This window comes from Anser cygnoides, chromosome 5 (genome assembly GCF_040182565.1).
Source record: "Anser cygnoides isolate HZ-2024a breed goose chromosome 5, Taihu_goose_T2T_genome, whole genome shotgun sequence".
Classification (NCBI taxonomy): domain Eukaryota; kingdom Metazoa; phylum Chordata; class Aves; order Anseriformes; family Anatidae; genus Anser; species Anser cygnoides.
In genome coordinates, this window is record NC_089877.1 from 5,265,669 (window position 1) to 5,283,036 (window position 17,368).

Genomic DNA, 17,368 nt, shown 5'->3' on the forward strand with positions numbered 1-17,368 from the left:
AATCAAGCATACACTAAATGCACTTGGCCTTATGAATAGGCCACTGCAAGACTAGATACCTATTTGGAAGGAATAGGCACAAAATTTTGTTTGATGTAAAATACGGCCACTTAATTGCTGCAATCCCAAACTCAGCTGTTGGAACAAACCAAATGAATCCAGACACACCTGCTTTTTGGTAGAGTGATTTCAGAAAAGGTCACATTTTTCAATGATGTAACCTAAAGCCTTCTCTTCACAATTGAGAAAATCTCTGAAAAATGTTGTCAGGCATTTTGCTCCCATTCCAGAACAGAAAATCACCTCAAAATTGTTAAATACAATGACCAATCATTTTTATATGGCAATCAACTCACTGACAAATTATATGCATAAACTCATGTGTCCTTTTGCAAGAGTTAAATGCTAAGGATTTCCTTAATCACCCAACAACCATATGCTTTAAGCTTTAACTCCCTGTATTTAGGCTTGGTAATAAGACAAAACAATATTGAGATTTTATGCCCTGGACTTTGGTCAAATGCCTGTATTAAGGAAAAATAATGGAAGAACCATTTGCAGAATTAGTATTTAGACTTTTATTTTCATCTAAATTGAAACTGAAGATGCATTGTGATCAGTCCCAGCTGATTAGCACTGTTTACCTTTTCAGTAAATAAAGACACATACTTTGTGATGTATGCTGCCAGAAGCTGCCAAATTAAACAAGGATTGTGTGGCTTGGATATTCCAGACCACTTTGTATATATCCAACATCCTCCTATTAGGTCCTCTTAGTTGTCCAACTTATAACTAGATCTATTGTAAATATCAGAATAAAATTTGTATTTATGTTTTCAGCAATATCAAATGCACATGGAAATCCTTCTCTGTATATAGTTACATGACATGTATTATATGCTTTATGTTTCCCTTTTAGCATTTGCAGAGGAATGCATACAGGAAACCAGCCTGCTGCAAAGAGTACTTGTATTTCTTTAAGGTAAACACTGATGAAACATTTGGAAGATTGAAATAAAAACAAGACATTTATGAGACATAAAGGTATCACATAAAACTGTTGTGAATTAGAATAACATTGGCTGAACCCCAGAACAGATAATCCTTATAAACATGCAAGAATGTTGTAAACTGTATATGAACGTCAGTGATACACTACATTAAGAGATTCATATTACACTTGGTGCTGTGTAAGTCTCAGTCAGTGGATTTTTCACGGCCTCTAAGATTAAAACAAATATAAGTAGTATTTTTCCTTCCTCCATGAAGACATTTTATGTACACAGTTTTATTATGCTGAACAAAGATACCAAAGTCTGTTTTTTCTTGAGCTGTCAAAGTACAAAAGAAATGCAAAAAGTCCTTGCACAGATGTAGTAAAGTGCTGGATTTTATCTTTTGGCAGGTGCTCAATATGCAGCCCACATAATCACATGTTAATGACTGGAGTGTGTTAATCAGCATGCATACCTGATTTCTTCTTGCCCAAGGAAAGAATTTAACAATTTAGAGCGAGTTAATGCTTCTACTTTTGAAAAAATTCATGTCAATATACAGAACTGAATTAAAAACTTTTCAGAAATTGCTTTATATAAAATGGAAATGATAAAATAAGGGAACCGAATAAAATGTTTACAGGTCTAGATAGACGTAAACTACAAGTCTTTTGTGAAGAATTCAGGTGATGATTAATTCTATTCAAACACAATTCACCCCAGAATATAGTGAAATGTTTAAAACAGACCTTGTATTTGAAAACAAAAATAAGTTACGCATTGTCAAAATGAAAATACAAAAAGGGAAAATTACTTGATTCTTCCTCTTCAAAAAAAGTTAATTTTGTATTTCAGCAGCCCTATTAAGCACACTATCCTGCACACTTTTAGGGAATTGCTTTATTGTTTTTAATACAAAAGGTAAACATCTTTTTGTGCTCAAGCTACTACAACAGTCCTTAATCTTTCCAGCCTTCAGATGTGCTTAAAATTACAGTTGTTGGTAGTCCTAATAAAGTTGAGTTAAGCATATACCCGAATGCTTTTGAATCAAAACTATCCGCTTGAAAAAGAAAGAAAAAAAACACATTCCATCTTTTCTGCAATATTTTTGTCATTGAAATCTATTTTATGAAAAAACAAAATATCATATCATCTGTTTTTTCACACCCTTGAGTTTCAGCCAAAACTTTGTACCCCTGCAATTATATATGTATTTATCTCTTTATATAAGTATTTATCTCTTTAGTTAGATAAAAATTGCAATGCACTACCTGTCATCCAGAAATAGTATCACAAAGCACAGTAGAATTGCTTTAAATCATGACAAAACTCAGATTTGTACATGCAAGTAACAGCTGCATGAGCAATTCAGCAGATACAGAATTGCCAGAGTTTAGGGCATTTATCTTTGATGCATTTTATATGCATTTATGTCATATTTATATGACGCATTTTATCCAGCCCATAGATGAAATAAAAATAAAATTTCAAAACATGTAATTGTATCCATAACTTTTAAGAATTTGAGGCCACGAATGTATGTAACAACAAATTCACAGTGTAGCATGTGTAAACATGTTTCAATAATCTTTCCTAAAAAAATGAGTTTACTTTCCTTAAAAGGAAGATCTTTCAAGGATAGCAAGGATTCTACGTGTCTTATTGTAGACAGTAAGCACTGAAACATCAGGACCTGCAGACCACCACCTATCTCTGCTTTTCTGATGCAATAGTTTTGCTAAAGCTATATAAAGGTAAATTTGATACTTGGTGATTTAAAATTATTTTAAAAGTAACCAATAAAATCTCTTTTCTTCCTGCATATACAAATTTGCTATCAGTATTGCTGAGATGGATGTGCAGATACAGTGGAAAAGTAGCAAGCTTTTCACTTTTTTGGCAAGAATTCAGCAGAAGATAGAGACTGAATAAAATTATGAAATATATGTCAATATTCCCATTTGACATAAAATCCAATGAGAGAAATTTCTAAACCCAAAGGTTTTCTGAATTATGTTAAAAATATATGGGGAAATGTAGCATATATTTGAAGGTAATTAACTTGTATGTGTCTCTGTGTGTGTTTTTCCTTGGTCACAGGGAAATAACACCCATCCTTTAGACCTGCAGATGGTTCCTCTTAACAGTCTCTCACTGCATCACTTCATGTAATGGTAGAGCAAAAAGCTGTGGATGCCTTCAGTCTGTGCATGCACACACTGTCTATCTACAGCCTGTGGTGGTGGGCAGGGGAGGCACACTGGTGAGAAAAGAAAAGGGCATCCACTGCTCACATACAATGATCCTCCCAGGCCCTGTGAGTTCTTCTGCAATTCTGCCTGTTAGCAGGTTGTTATAGTGGGATCAGGGATGGGAACGGAATTTGCCTCTCTTCTTTTTACTGTTTCAGGAGGAAAAAAAAAAAAAAAAAAGTAATTTGGAGGAAAATTCGAGATTTCACTAGGTTAAAGCTGCTTAAATTCATTGTTCAAAAGAAGGCTCACAACTAGCCTTTACAACCATGGCAACACACCACCCTGTTCTTCAAAGTGGATTAAATCGATTGTCCATCTAATTTTGCAGCTTGGTGTTAGCACTGCTTTCTCCCAATAATTTAGAGCAAAAAATAAAAATAAAAAATAAAAAATAACTTTATAATTTACCTCACAAACTGTGCAGGGCTCTGTAAGAAGATGGGAACCATTCCTAGTTCTCCAGTGAATAGAGGACAAATTACGATTCTCTATTTCTTTACATAACTACCAATAAACATTATTAGGACACAACAATTCAGTTACTATTAAAATTAGCAAAAACAAGTTCTGTTGGCTTTCCATTCTCATCCTCTCTCAGACTGTTCCCCCAAGAGAGACAGCTTTTGGATACAATTCATAAAGTTTGGCTGCATTTCCTGCAGGCTACTCACTGTCCACGGGAGAAGACAGCAGAGTTTCCTCCCTGTTATCTTGGTACCACTTTGCCCTCTTCCCTACAGTTTACTGCAGAAAAAAAAATGATACGTCTTTAACCTTAAACAGCATTTATTTTCTAGCAGATCTACAGGCAGCAATAACCACCCGTATGTCCAGGTACTTTTATATTAAGTTATAGTTAGAAATATACATATAAACCTTTCAGCTCAGCAATATGAAATTACAGGCCCAAATCTTTCGGCTGTTTTTTCTCCCCACTGTAACGACAAATTGGCTGGTGATACGATACTCGCAGTGTAAGTCATTACAGGTCTGACGTTACAGTTGTTACACATTGCTGAATCTGTCAAATGAAAAGGGAGCACAAAGGGAATTTCCAAATGCAGCTGCTATTTCCCATTTGTTAAATCCTTTTATTACACCATATAAGTACACAGCTGGGAAATACTATAGAGTGGGAGTTAAAACAAAATATTTTGGCTTCCAGACATTCAGAATACACAAAGGACTCAGTGGAAAGCAATGCCTGATATCAAAAGGGAGTGAAAGTTTGAAAACATTTCTAGCCAGTGCGCTTTTTTTTTTTATCATAATACACAATGTAGTTTAAAGGTATCTTACATTACAGAAAGTGCTGCATATGATAAGTGTTGGAAAAAATCTCAGTAATATTTTTCAGGTTGCCCTATTACAGTATTTTTTTCCACCTAGTATCTCTACAGCCCTTGCAGCATGCTACAATGCATATTGCATGTTCTCACAAATTCCAGTGACCTCCTTAGTAATTTTAAGGGCACAAAGGATGCAGGACTGTGCCCTTAATTAGGTACCACATGAAAGAGAACTTTTTCCCTCCCCATATGTCGACACAGCATTCTGAGAGTTTACTATCTTATAACTAGACAATACACATTACTGATACATTTTAACGACAGCACTACTGCCTTTACTTCCAGTGTAAGTGGTAGGAGCAGGTGCTTCTTCAAATCTGCTTTGGAAGGATCCGTCTGTGAAAGGTCAGAAAGCACTTACCTTCTGGGAGTTTGGTTTTATTAAGCAGAAAAGTGATCACTACTACAGCACCTATCTCAAAATGGTCCGACCCACCTTCTGGAATTTGCTTTTCTGGAAAGAAACCTCCTATCCTCCCTTAAAGGAGTACAAAATTGCCTTCATCAGGAAAATTGCAGGCACCTCTGAGTTTTTTCCTAGCAGTAACGGTGCCTGCTTGGAGACTAAGGTGTTTCAGAGAAACTTTACACAATTAATTGAGGCTTAAAGGATTTCTCATAAAGGACATAAGTAAGGAAAAAAAAATCTAACAAGTTACCTAAATGACAGTCCCTCAAGAAGAAAAAATATTTTTATACCACTTCACAGTAGTGATCTAACTAGTCTTCTATCTTACCTAAATTGTAAACACACTAGGACCTTGATCTGTACATTTTAGATTTATTTTAAGTACAACTAAATAGCGTGCCTGAGAACTTCAGTTTTCACTTCTAGCCAAACCTTGTAAATTATACCCAGCTTTTAAGCAGGGCAAAAGAAAAAAGAAAAAAATATATCTGTTTGGTTTAGCTGAGAGCTACCTAAATAAGGATGACATACATTCACCACCAGATTTGACCCAAGGGAAATGTGGAAACTCCTAATGATTTTCAGGACATTCATCTACATATATGATGGAGTATTCACTGAAAAAAGGAGGGAGGAAAAACAGAGTGCTAAGTCACTCAAGCAAAGTTTATGCACCTGTTCTGAAACACAATAAGCTGGGTATTGATTCATGCCTGTCCAGAGGTACAGCAAGCGTTGGCATGGTAGTGCAGCATTAAGAAGGAAAACAGAGATTGCACTCTGGTGCTGTAAGCATAAGCTCACTTTTGAGCAATGCCAATGGGTACAAATGATCACACTACACAAGTTTCTATTATTTTGGCTTAAGTATTATTCCAGGTCCAAGGAACAGCCTGAATCAAAAACAAATGCTTTGAGGGACTCCCAGAGGTTAGGAACTCCTTTCTCTCTGGGAAAAAGAGTCACTTCATCAATGGCATTGGTGTCCTAAGACGGAAATTCCCAGAGAGCATATGCTTCATTGAATGAATAGGAAGGTGGCTGATGGATTCACGGATTTGTTTTTTCACCAACAGATCTGTTCAACCCTTTCTGTTCTACACCCTGGTTGCTCTCCTGATAAATAGAAGCAGGTTAGAATTATTCTGATGTGCTTATTATTGCATGACTTGGGCATCCAAATGAGGTTCCATTTGAGAATTCTGCATAGAAGCCTATGTACAACTTAGAACCTACCTTGCCAAATTACTAATCTATAATCATTCATCTTTAGAGCAATTTGTATGGTTGAAATTTAAAAGGAATTTTTCATTCTTCATAACAGTAGCCCACATACACAGGAATATTTTAGGCCTTGCAGGAAGTGCTGAACTAGGTTAAAATGCACACTAAAATTAGGTAGCATTCTACTAGCATCTAGTTTGGTCTAATATTCTGAGTCAGTTGGATTTTGGGAAAGAAAATTGTATTAACAGAATATATATTATTCAAGTGCTATTATTTAATTAGCACTTGAATTCTAAGCATCACAATAAGCACGAAGAATCCCAGCCTCTATGTTGATTAATGCATATGAATTATGATTTCTAGCCCAATTTGAAATAAGGTCATTATTGTTAGAGCTGCCAAAAAAAATCGACAATTGTTATTCTTTTAACCTTGATAGCTGCTGATTTGCAGTGGCAAAAAAAAAAAAAAAAAAAAAAAAAAAAAGACTTCCTTAAAAAATTCTGTTCATAAATATTTAATAAAAAAAAAAAGAAAAAAGAAAAAAATGAAATTTTATGAAAAGGTAGGGTATTCCTTTTAAACTAACTGTGTGAATTTAATGTCTGTGAAAGTCACTTTATGGCTACCCTAGAAATACAATGTTCTATATTTACAGAACACTTGGGTGCTGCACGTACCTTAATTCTGTTCCTCAGGAACACGTTCAAGGAAAATAAATTGACTGAGATGCTATGCCCATTCAGTCTTTATTCAGTCTGCTCATATATTGCAGAGTTTTGGGGATGCGTAGGGACAGAATTACAACTGCAAAATAATTCTAACTAGGCTACTGAAGAGAATAAGAATGATCAGGATATTGCCTGTAATGTCACTTATATACGAACTGATGATCTGGAGTAGAAGAGCATGACATAGTTACTCAAACGTTTTTCCTTCACAAAAAGTTATAATTTCTAATAAATACAGCAAGATGTTTGTGTCACCTAAAATGCCATCTTCTTTGTTGTAGTGTGAAGCTATAATATTCTAAACTTGGTGAATTCCATTTCTGAGAGACAAGTGAAAAAAAAAAAAAGACATTAAAGTTTCTTTCTTCACAATGACACTTTGCAGATGACAAACAGTTGTGAGCTGCATCCCCCTGTCAGAAATTAATGCTTGAATATATGACCTAGAGAGGTTATGACATAAATCAAGGTCTGAATGAAAACATGATAAATAGATGCATTTCCTTTCCGAAGGTGAACTCATCAAATGACCTCATTCATATAGACCTGTATACTTAACAAGATTATACAGTTGTAATTTACAATTACACCATATTGATGTTGATCTATTGCTAACGCTGACACTTTAACATTTAAAAAGCTTCACACCCTTGACAGATTGTACTGAACATGTCTTTCAAAATGGAAGTATGGAAGTGAACAGTCTTTCACAATACTAATTTTGAAAGCTGCTATGAGAACTGCGAAACTCACCATTCTGTGTTGGGCTGAGATGACCCCATCCCACTCAGGATCTTGTTGGATGGTTGTGACTAGAGTTGGTAGCTCCTCAGAGTGAGGTTTGTTGTGCATTACATTATGTAGAGGCAGATGAGAGGTCGCATGCTGATCACTGTTGCCCTCTTCCTTGTCTCGTGATGCTAAGTCCTGGGTCATTGTTTCCTCTCCATCAGCTGCACATGCAAATGGAGAGGTAGCCTGCTTGGAAGACATTCTTCTACAAAACAAGAAAAGGAGACAAAAAGAAAACATCAATTTTAAATTAAAAAATCAAGCTCAAACAGTCCTCTAAATACAACAGATAGCAGGCACACTTGCAGTTAAAGTTAATCTTTTTGCAGTCAAGGAAAATGCTCTAAGGTATGGTTTGGAGGATCCGGATACAAAATACTGAGATAAAGTTTTCACTGATGTCAAGTCTATGTCATGGTTATGTTATGGGATGTCATTCTATTCACTTCAGCTTATCTAACAATATAATTTTCTCCAGTCAGGAAAACAAAATAGTGATTTTATTGTAATTTTCATGTTGATTTACCATAAGAGTTCAAGTCCTTAAACTCTTACTCCCGTAAGTAATCTGAAGGTAATAAGCAAATGTTTGGACGAGAGGGTCCCACATGCTTTTCTAACCTCACTCCTTGCAAGCAGGAATTGTTTTCTGCAGAGATGAGAATTTTTAAATCCATTTGGAATTCTTCAAAACAAGTCCTTTTCCCGTTTGTTTAAAGTTGTATCTGCCCTTAACGTGTTTAAAATTTTATCCAGTTTTACTTTACTCTCAAAAGTGTTTTGAGATGTTCATGTGGAAAGTGTTCTAAAATGGAATGGTTTATTGAATGGATAAGTGATTAATCTTTTACATTTTGAACTAAAAATCTGAAATACTATATTTCATTTCATATTAGGCACTGAGTACAGGATATATCTCAACAAATTACTTTAAATGACTTAAAAGTGTAATGAATAAATGCATTGATTTATGTTAAATGTCTCTTCCTAATAATGGCCTCTTACTACCATTTCAGAGGCAAACACAGCTTTCACCACAGTTGGTTATATGAAAATATAACTGACTTTACTCAAACTCTGAAAACACTTTGTTGAAAATTTCTAATAAGATTAACTGCAACTGTTAAAACTGTCATTAATAAACCCAAAAGTAGACAGCTAAAATATATTAGCTCTTTTCCCAGTTTTTAGTAACTTTAGAATATCCTTGACGCTGAAATTGCTGAGAAACCAAGGAATAAGATCTTCACCTTAATTGCTTTTTAACAATAATTGATTTCATACCATTTCTTTAAAAATGCACAAATCAGTTAACATAGGAAACCACATGAGCATTTTTCAAATTAGCAAATCATTAACTTGCTAGTACTGTTTCTACAGACAAATAAATACTGATTAAAGGGTCTGGAAATCTGAGACTAACAGTTAAATTTACAAATCTGTCACATGCTTTCATGAATATTACAGTGAAGGAAATATCAAGTGCAAAGAAAAATAATTAAGTTAATTCCAATTTAAACAGTAGTTTTTATGTAGCAGCCCGTGTTTCACATAGGATTTAACAGCTAATGCTAAATTTCTCACAATTAATGAGGGAGCTCAGATTTAGTATCCTACAGTGAAAAAAAAAATTAATATAGGATCTGCTAATCTAATTATGTACAGTTCTATATAAAAGTATTACAAGCTTTGAAGTGCTTTGAAACATATTAAAACACTGATGCCTATTTAGAATAACTATTCTGTAAATAGAGATAATCCTGCCTCTTACACTTGACACTGGTTGGGGAAAAAGGTTTGCATTTTCTTTAGGGGAGTCTAAGTGTAAGTGGGAGTCTAATATTAACGTTGCCAATAAGCAGAACTGAGGAATTTAAACCGTGTATTACATTCTTACTACACTAAAGAATTCATGTTGATGCTGCAGAGAACATGCCAAGAGTTCAGAAGCCGGCATTGCTGCATGTACTTCAAAAGGTTTTGGTTCATAATTGCTGTGATCCAAGATAAAATAAAAGGTTTACTTTCCTTTTTCTCATTAAAATAGTCATGTTAATATAATCACTCACATGAAAATATATGTGATTGTACCATGCTCTATGCAATTTGAAAACTAGCCATTAAAACTGAAAGACACAATAAAGGATTTTCCTTGCTTTCACCTCCTCAACAGATCTCATTCCTGCATCAAACCAAACAAGCTTCTGCAAAAAGCAATAGCTATGGCTGTTTCTTTGCCATAAATTAATCATGACACAAAACTCGGAATGAAAATGTCTCTTAAGAATAATTTCAACTACAAACTGCACCAATGAATAATAGTGCACAATCCTAATTAAACACAACTCTGCAGCTGCAAAAATAGGCGGAATCTGTCCAAAGCTACGAGTTGGCTTTAAAGGCTGGTTTGTTAGGGACTGTTTTCTTAAGGAAGGCTGGGCCCTCAGTCTTAATCAGCCAATAAATTATTTCCTGCAATTACATTAAATAGAAAATTATCTTCAAATTGAGAATGTTAATTGAAAATCAAAATTCAGACTGAAGTTTAGAAATTACATGCTGAATATAATTAGTCTAGAAAGGCTTCACCTCTATTTCATAAACAAGCTTTTGGTATTTCCTCAAGTGACCGTTCAGTAAAGCTATCTGCTGGCAATGCGCTCGAGTGGAAGCACCTTTCCTCTGCCACGTGCACTAACAGACTTCCCTCTTCTTCATGATGTTTTAAACACATATAAATACAAAGCTGTATTCGTGTTCTCTTCTTTAATTTGATTACATCTAGAAAAGGGGAATCTCTTAACCTTAAAAATAAAATTATACTAACAAAGTCACATTCACTACTACTCTCAAGCCGTGGGCTGCAACTTTTTTCTGCGCTAGGATAGCCGAACAGGTAAAGAGCTGGCTTCAGGTGCTTCTGAGCTCCTACAAGCCCTCTCCTTCACTGCTGCCTTATGGCCAGACCCATTTTCATGCTGTGATTTACTTGTTTACCTGTAGTTCTGGAGCCTGCAAAAAGAGACAAGCTCAGGCAGGCCTCCCAGGCACTCTCTGCCTCCATCACACAATTTTCAGAGGTATGCTGCTCCTCCATTTCTGCCCATGCATTTGTTAAAACTGCAGGATCCAGTGCACTAATCATGGCCAGAGGTCAGCAGCCCATGGCTCCTTTCAGGCTTTTGGCTGCTAGATTTAAACACTAGGGATGCAGGACCCTGCTAGATTAAGGCCTCCACCTGCTTTTCCGAGCGTGATCATTAACTAAATCAATACACTTCATGTGTACGGGTATTCCGGTGGCCCCAAGTTATGCCCCAAATATTGATTATGCTGGGATTTATAACCAGTTAAACAGAGTTAAGTATAAACTCTATGAGTGGGTGTTATCCAGTCAATGACTTTGTGCAGGGTTTTACTCCTTATGTACTTGCTTTTTCTTAAATAGAATTCTGTCCATGGAAGTCCATCAGGTCCAAACACAGAATTCAGCCAATAACTCCAAGGCCTTATCAAATTTAAGGGAGAAAGATCTGGCCCATTTTAGTAGTTTATGATAATGGCAAACCACAAAACAGGTCATTGTGTTAAAACATTTTCATGTTAAAACACAAGTACAAACAGCATTCAAATTTTAAGCCATAATGACTTCACTATTTTACATTTAAAATATTCAAAATGAATTTTCTAAATCCCTCACAAGGAAAAAAAAAAAACAATATTAATGATAAATAAGGCTTGTAGAAGGTATCTGAAATTCACATATTTCCATTATATTTTTTCTCCTATTATCAATTAAATTCACTCGAATGATTTTTTTTAAAAAAAAAAGTTTCTGATAAAAAATATCTCCCTAGTTATAACCCCTGCAAACAGGGGTTTATAATGGAAGTGCTGACACAACCCTAACTACAGCAGCACAAATGGTGCCGCTATAATACACAAAATCAAGTTCTATTATTCTAAACTATCCTCGCTCGGGGGGTTTTCTTTACTGTGCTCCCAGACAAACTGCTGAAGCATGAAAAATTTAAATGCAATCAAGTGGGTCCAATTCTACTTTACTAGAACAAGTGTCTACAGTGGTACAATCTTAAAAGAAGATGCAACAGATTTGTTTGGTGCTTTTCTTTCTTTTTTCTTTTTTAGCTGTTTATTTATAATACTGTGCAGTGGAGATAAAATAAGAGAGGAAATTACACTCACATTATATCAGTATATTGATTACACAGCACACAATCAGAATGAAAACTACATTGTGAAATTGTTGCTTTGGTTAAATTGGTAGATTAGCTGAACACAGCAATCACTAAAGGTAGAAAATATACCTAATGGGTATGAAAAAAGAGGTTGAAAAAGGCCCTCATTATCTGGAGTCCTTTCATGTACTCAACTTTGAGAATTAGAGAAATCTGCACTTAGATTTTCCAAAACTAGAATAAATTGTATTTCATTTTGAACTCAAAATTGAAAAAGAATGGGATCTTTTACCAAAATCTCAGTAAAGCTGAGGAATTGGGCCCCATTTTCAGTCAGCCTCAATGTCAAGGTAGTAAAGCCAAAACTGAAGTGCTAAGAGCTTTACCTATATAAAACTAATCATGATCACAAACAGCTACATTCTGTACATATATGTGATTTTTTTACATTAATCGAGAGAAGAAATTGTCTGTGCTCCAATGAAGACCGCCAGTCAGATTTTCAAAACATCAGCTTTCCTTTTTCCTACAGACAACGTATGCTATACCTTCCTAAATGCAAATAATTATACTTTTTCTTGTCTAAGGTTTTTCTTTGGTTTACAGTTCTTCAGACAACGTATCCCTTCTTTTTCAAAACAATTAGATGATACTCCTGACATGAAAGGCTTCCATAGCCTAAAATCTCCCATCCCTGCTTACTGCCCAAATGATTAAATGTTACACGGGAAATTATGGCTAGGCCCAGAGTTTCAGCTGCTAGACATTTCAGAATCAAGCCACAAAGCATTAGCACAGATAACAACAATGTGGTAGCCCAGTCAGTACTTCAAAAGCATATAAACTAAGCAGTAACAGCGAGATATATGGCAAAGCAGACTTGTAGTTGGCCAGAGACTAACTCCTGCTCTGCTCCACCCTCTCAAAGCATTCATAAACCTAAAGGCATGTCTACACTGCAGCCACATAAATGACTACTTTGTAATGCTGAGATATCCAAACTAATTTTAAACAAGCTCGTTTCTGATAGCACTCCAACTACAGTAGCATGCTACTCAGATGGACTAATTCATCCTGCTTTAGTGACTGCAGTATAGATGTAACCCAGGTCTACAGCTCCAACAGTAGATTGGAATCAGATTAGATTAGAAATACATTCGCTTACAGAGCTTTTATGAACAGTCTCCATTCCTTCTCCCCAAAGTGCCAGATTAAAATACTTAAGTGCATGATTAACTGTAAGTATGCAAGCAGTCCCCTAATTTCAAATTGGACTACTCTGTTTCAAAAAGTTAAGCACATGTCTAAGTGCTTTGGTGACTCCAGAACTAAATAAATTAAGAGAAACCATTTTTAGGCGTACTTATGACCTTTTAAATACTTTCTTCTTAACTTTTATGCTAACCTGGAGTTCATGAAAAGTAAAAACTAGTCCCAGCATCTTCTCCCACCCCCACCTTCTTCTCAAAGAGAAACCAACGTGCATGCTTCTATCACAATATTAAACATGACTTACAGAACCCTCCCCTACAAGTCAGCACTCAGATTTGTGATAAAATAAATGGCCTGTATACTCTTTGCCTGCACTACTCACGCATCCTCCTCTTTGACACATGGCACAGCTCATCACTCGGTGGCTCTATTTTTTTCATGGATCCTCAGACCCCTTCTGATACTCAAGTGTGTACTCATGGAGCATCCTTTAGGCAATCTATTTCACAGTGGATGTTCATCTATACAAGTACGGGGCTGATGTAGCATGGGGCAAACTGACAGTTGCATACAAGTTGTTGGAACAATTTACTTCTAGCTGAGTATCAGTTTATCATAGTTGAAACATTTGGGAAAACTGAGCTTTGCTTTTGTTGTATAAAGATAGCAGTTACAGTAGTGTTCAGATTGACTTAAAGAAAAATGAAAATGCTTTGCCAGTAGCCAAAGATTTTGTAGCTTGGCCTCTAGAAAACAATGTTACGTAGACATAACTCAGTAACATAATGCACTGTAAATCTAATGCTGTAATCTGTCTGCCATTTTAGAATAAACAGTTATTTCCTAAAATTATGAAATCTCATATCTGATTTCAAGGCGCTTTAGTAACAGAAAACGAATAGCTAGTAAAAGATTCCATTCTCCCGGGGCCCTATATCCTTACATGAATCCCTGCAGACAAAATTTGCATGAACTGACAACACGGCAATGGGAAAAAAAGCCTCCCAATTTCTGTTCCTGGTTTGGAGTCACAGCAAAGCCTTAGGCAAGTCATCTCATCTCCCTCCAGCTCTTTCTAGGCTTCATTTCGCTGGAACACTGCAAGGATTAGTTGCGTATCTTTCATATACAATGCTTCAGTGTTAGAGAGTTTAAGGTAGTCATAAGAAACATTATTCTAGGAATCAGCTTGGAAACAGAAGGATGAGAAAATGGAAGCAAATATGATAAAGAAATTACAGCAATATGTTAACTGGGCACCCAAATCTCTAGCTGAGATAAGCATCAAGCTAACCAATACACCCACGGCTTTCAAGATATACACACAGCTATTCTTGCATTTGGTTTTCCAAACCAGACAAATTACACTTCTGTTAATACATATGAATCCAAATCATAAAGTTTGACATCAGGTTCAAACTTCCTTAAAGCACACAGAGCTCACAATACCAATGTTTCATGGTATTTCTTCTCACAAACAATGTGAGAGCTAAACAGCTCCCTGGAACTTTTTTGGAAAGCCTTTCTCTTACATTCTACCATTAAAGCAAGTTTCTGCAGTTATGCAGCCACAATAAAATATTAGGGTTAGGGAACCAGTTCCTAACTATTCATCCAGTTGCTGAAAACATGAAAAAGGATGCAGCAAAACAGCTTTGCAGCCCCTGATGACTTTTCAGTGAAAATCCAAACTGTTTACATGGAGTCATAAGATACTAAAAATAAACCTACCTTTCTAGTAGGTTAACTGTTCCATTCTCTCTACTCACTGCCAGAAGTTCTCACTAAACATGCCAAAGGTGAACTCACACTGAATGTAGTAAAGGGCAGTGAAAGAATAATCACTTAGCACCTGGGCTGTGCTCATCTCCAGTCACTGAAGTTAATATTTTCTATAGTTTATATTTAGCTGACAATATTGCTGTCACTTTATTTAAACAGCTTGAGACTGTTCTTTGGACTGGAGCTCATATGCCCTGGAATGCTTTGACTCATGAATTGTTTCTCCTGATAATGTTACATCACGTAACCACCTCTGTTTAATTGGCTGGTATTAGCCTCTCAGTGACGACTGCCTTTAAAGTCCTATGACTACACCATGTGTCTTTGGCTATCCAATTTCTTACTGTTGGAAAAAGAAAAAGAAAAAGAAAAAGAAAAAAGGCCTTACTGACTTCCAGCTATCTTTACCAACAACTATGGGAACAAGAGGGAACATGCCAAGAATTTATCCATCAGCAACTTACTAGGATTTGTTGTTTTAGGCAGCAAGAAACAGAAAATACAATATAAATAAAAGCAATCATTAACAATAAAATTAAAAAACAATGGTTGCTATATATAAGCATTAGTTCACATATTTTTATGGAATAGAATGACTTAATTGTTTAACTGAATGATTATATAAATGGTTTTGATAAAGGATGCCTAAAAATACTAAGAAGAATTTATTTTAGCATGTTTAGACTTTGAGCTTAGAGTGTATCCAGAAGACTAGAATAGATGTATTTTTTCCCTAATAAAGCCAGTTAGAACTTGTTCTACTAACTCAAAATCCTCTTGACCAAACTTCAACCTGGTGGGCAAGGAGGTCCTGAAAGGTTCATTAAATCCTTGCAGTGTTCTCTGAGATACCAACTCCACTGCTAAAACACAGTGTTATTACATTTTGTCCTCCTCCAGTTTGTTTTCAAGATGCCACGTGATGTAACTCATTAACTCACGCTAAATTTACAATGCTACAGGTGCGAAAACAACAGGTCACATGCCATTTCTCTGCACAGCTCAGCATAAGTGAGACACCTGATCTAAGTCAGCACTTCTTGATGCTAGTTCCTCTGCCAAACAGAGCACCTCGGCATGCCGCAGAGCAGGGTCTCAGTTTCAGCCTCACCTGTAACCAGTTGCACTAAACCTCCTAATTAGCATCTCCACATAACACGAAACAATGGCTCTGCAGTTCAGTTACGGATTGTCTTTTTAATCAAAACCTTACACTACAAGCCTAAAAACATTTCTAGCAGGCAAACTATTTCTGATTCAGTAGAGGTTACGCAAGCATCAAAGCAGTTAAACATAGGTGCCAAACCACATTGCCAGGAGCTCTTAGTACTGCGAGGTAGTGTTACCTGACAGCTTGGTGAATACAAAATTACTTGTTTCTCCAACTGAAGACAATCAAATTGTCACCTTCCATTGTAATAATGCACAACCAGGGATCAGCAAAGTGCCAACATAATTACCAGGAAGAAAACAAAACGTAACAAAAATATCAAGTCTAAATTTCTCTAAAGGGTAAACACATCCATCTGGCTATTCACAAAGAAAAGTAGGAGGGATTTTATTTTTACTATCAAATATCCTAAGGTTATTTGGCAATAAGATTTATATGCCTTTCATTAAGTGGAAAAGAAAAACAGCTAAGGAAGGTGATTCATGACATACTAAAAATAAACGTGGGTCAGAGCAGTGCTAGGATGGTACCTGTGCACGTTTCAAGTACTGCAAGTGTCATTGCAGATACTGTGGATAAGCGTGTAGCTGCACCATGATTATAAGCTCACACATATGGGGGTTCATAAAAGTTAATCCCAATTGGCACATGGCGTACTTTGGCACAAACAATAAATGACATGCCACTTTTATTTATTTATTTAAATGACTTCACCCTAAGAACTGAAACTGAAGTTTGAGCTGCAGACTGCCTCAGAACTGTGACTCTCAGGATATTAAAACCCAAGGAAAAGTTTTGAAGGGGGTAATCTGAATACACAAGAACTAGCATTTCCACCATAGATTTCTTTAGGTTATTCAGCAAGTGGCCTACATATTCAGGAGTGAAATTTACATTTTGGTAATGCAGAGATCTCATAACCAGAAACTGTGTTTTATGTCTACAGTAGCTCTGGGCATCCTATAAAATATAAAAGAGTGTCCAAGGTAGGATATATACTTGAAAAATAATGCCATCTGGATCATGGAAATGAAATCAAACTTAAATTCTCATTGAAAAAACTTGCATTACAGAGTGATATCTTGGATTGTATTTTTCTGTATCAATATTCCAGTCACTGGGAGCATATACACAAAGTTCCGTACATTTATTGATGCAAATGCACATCACCTTCTCATACTTCTTGAAGTTCCACCAGCACTGGAGTAGTTACAAAAGAACAGAGAAAAGTAAAATGCACAAA

At 35.9% G+C, this 17,368-nt stretch overlaps 1 protein-coding gene across 29 annotated transcripts in view; it reads right to left on the bottom strand.

Annotated features, from left to right (window-relative positions):
• SOX6 (SRY-box transcription factor 6) overlaps window positions 1-17,368 on the bottom strand; it is a 415,066-nt gene that overhangs the window by 227,306 nt on the left and 170,392 nt on the right. For 28 of the 29 annotated variants that reach the window (XM_066997629.1, XM_066997630.1, XM_066997638.1 and 25 more), the window contains one exon: window positions 7,723-7,966. In XM_066997629.1, the coding sequence (XP_066853730.1) occupies window positions 7,723-7,966 (244 nt within the window). Of the gene's footprint in view, window positions 1-7,722; window positions 7,967-14,903; window positions 14,925-17,368 lie in introns of those variants that run through there. The other variant, XM_066997646.1, reaches the window with a different exon arrangement.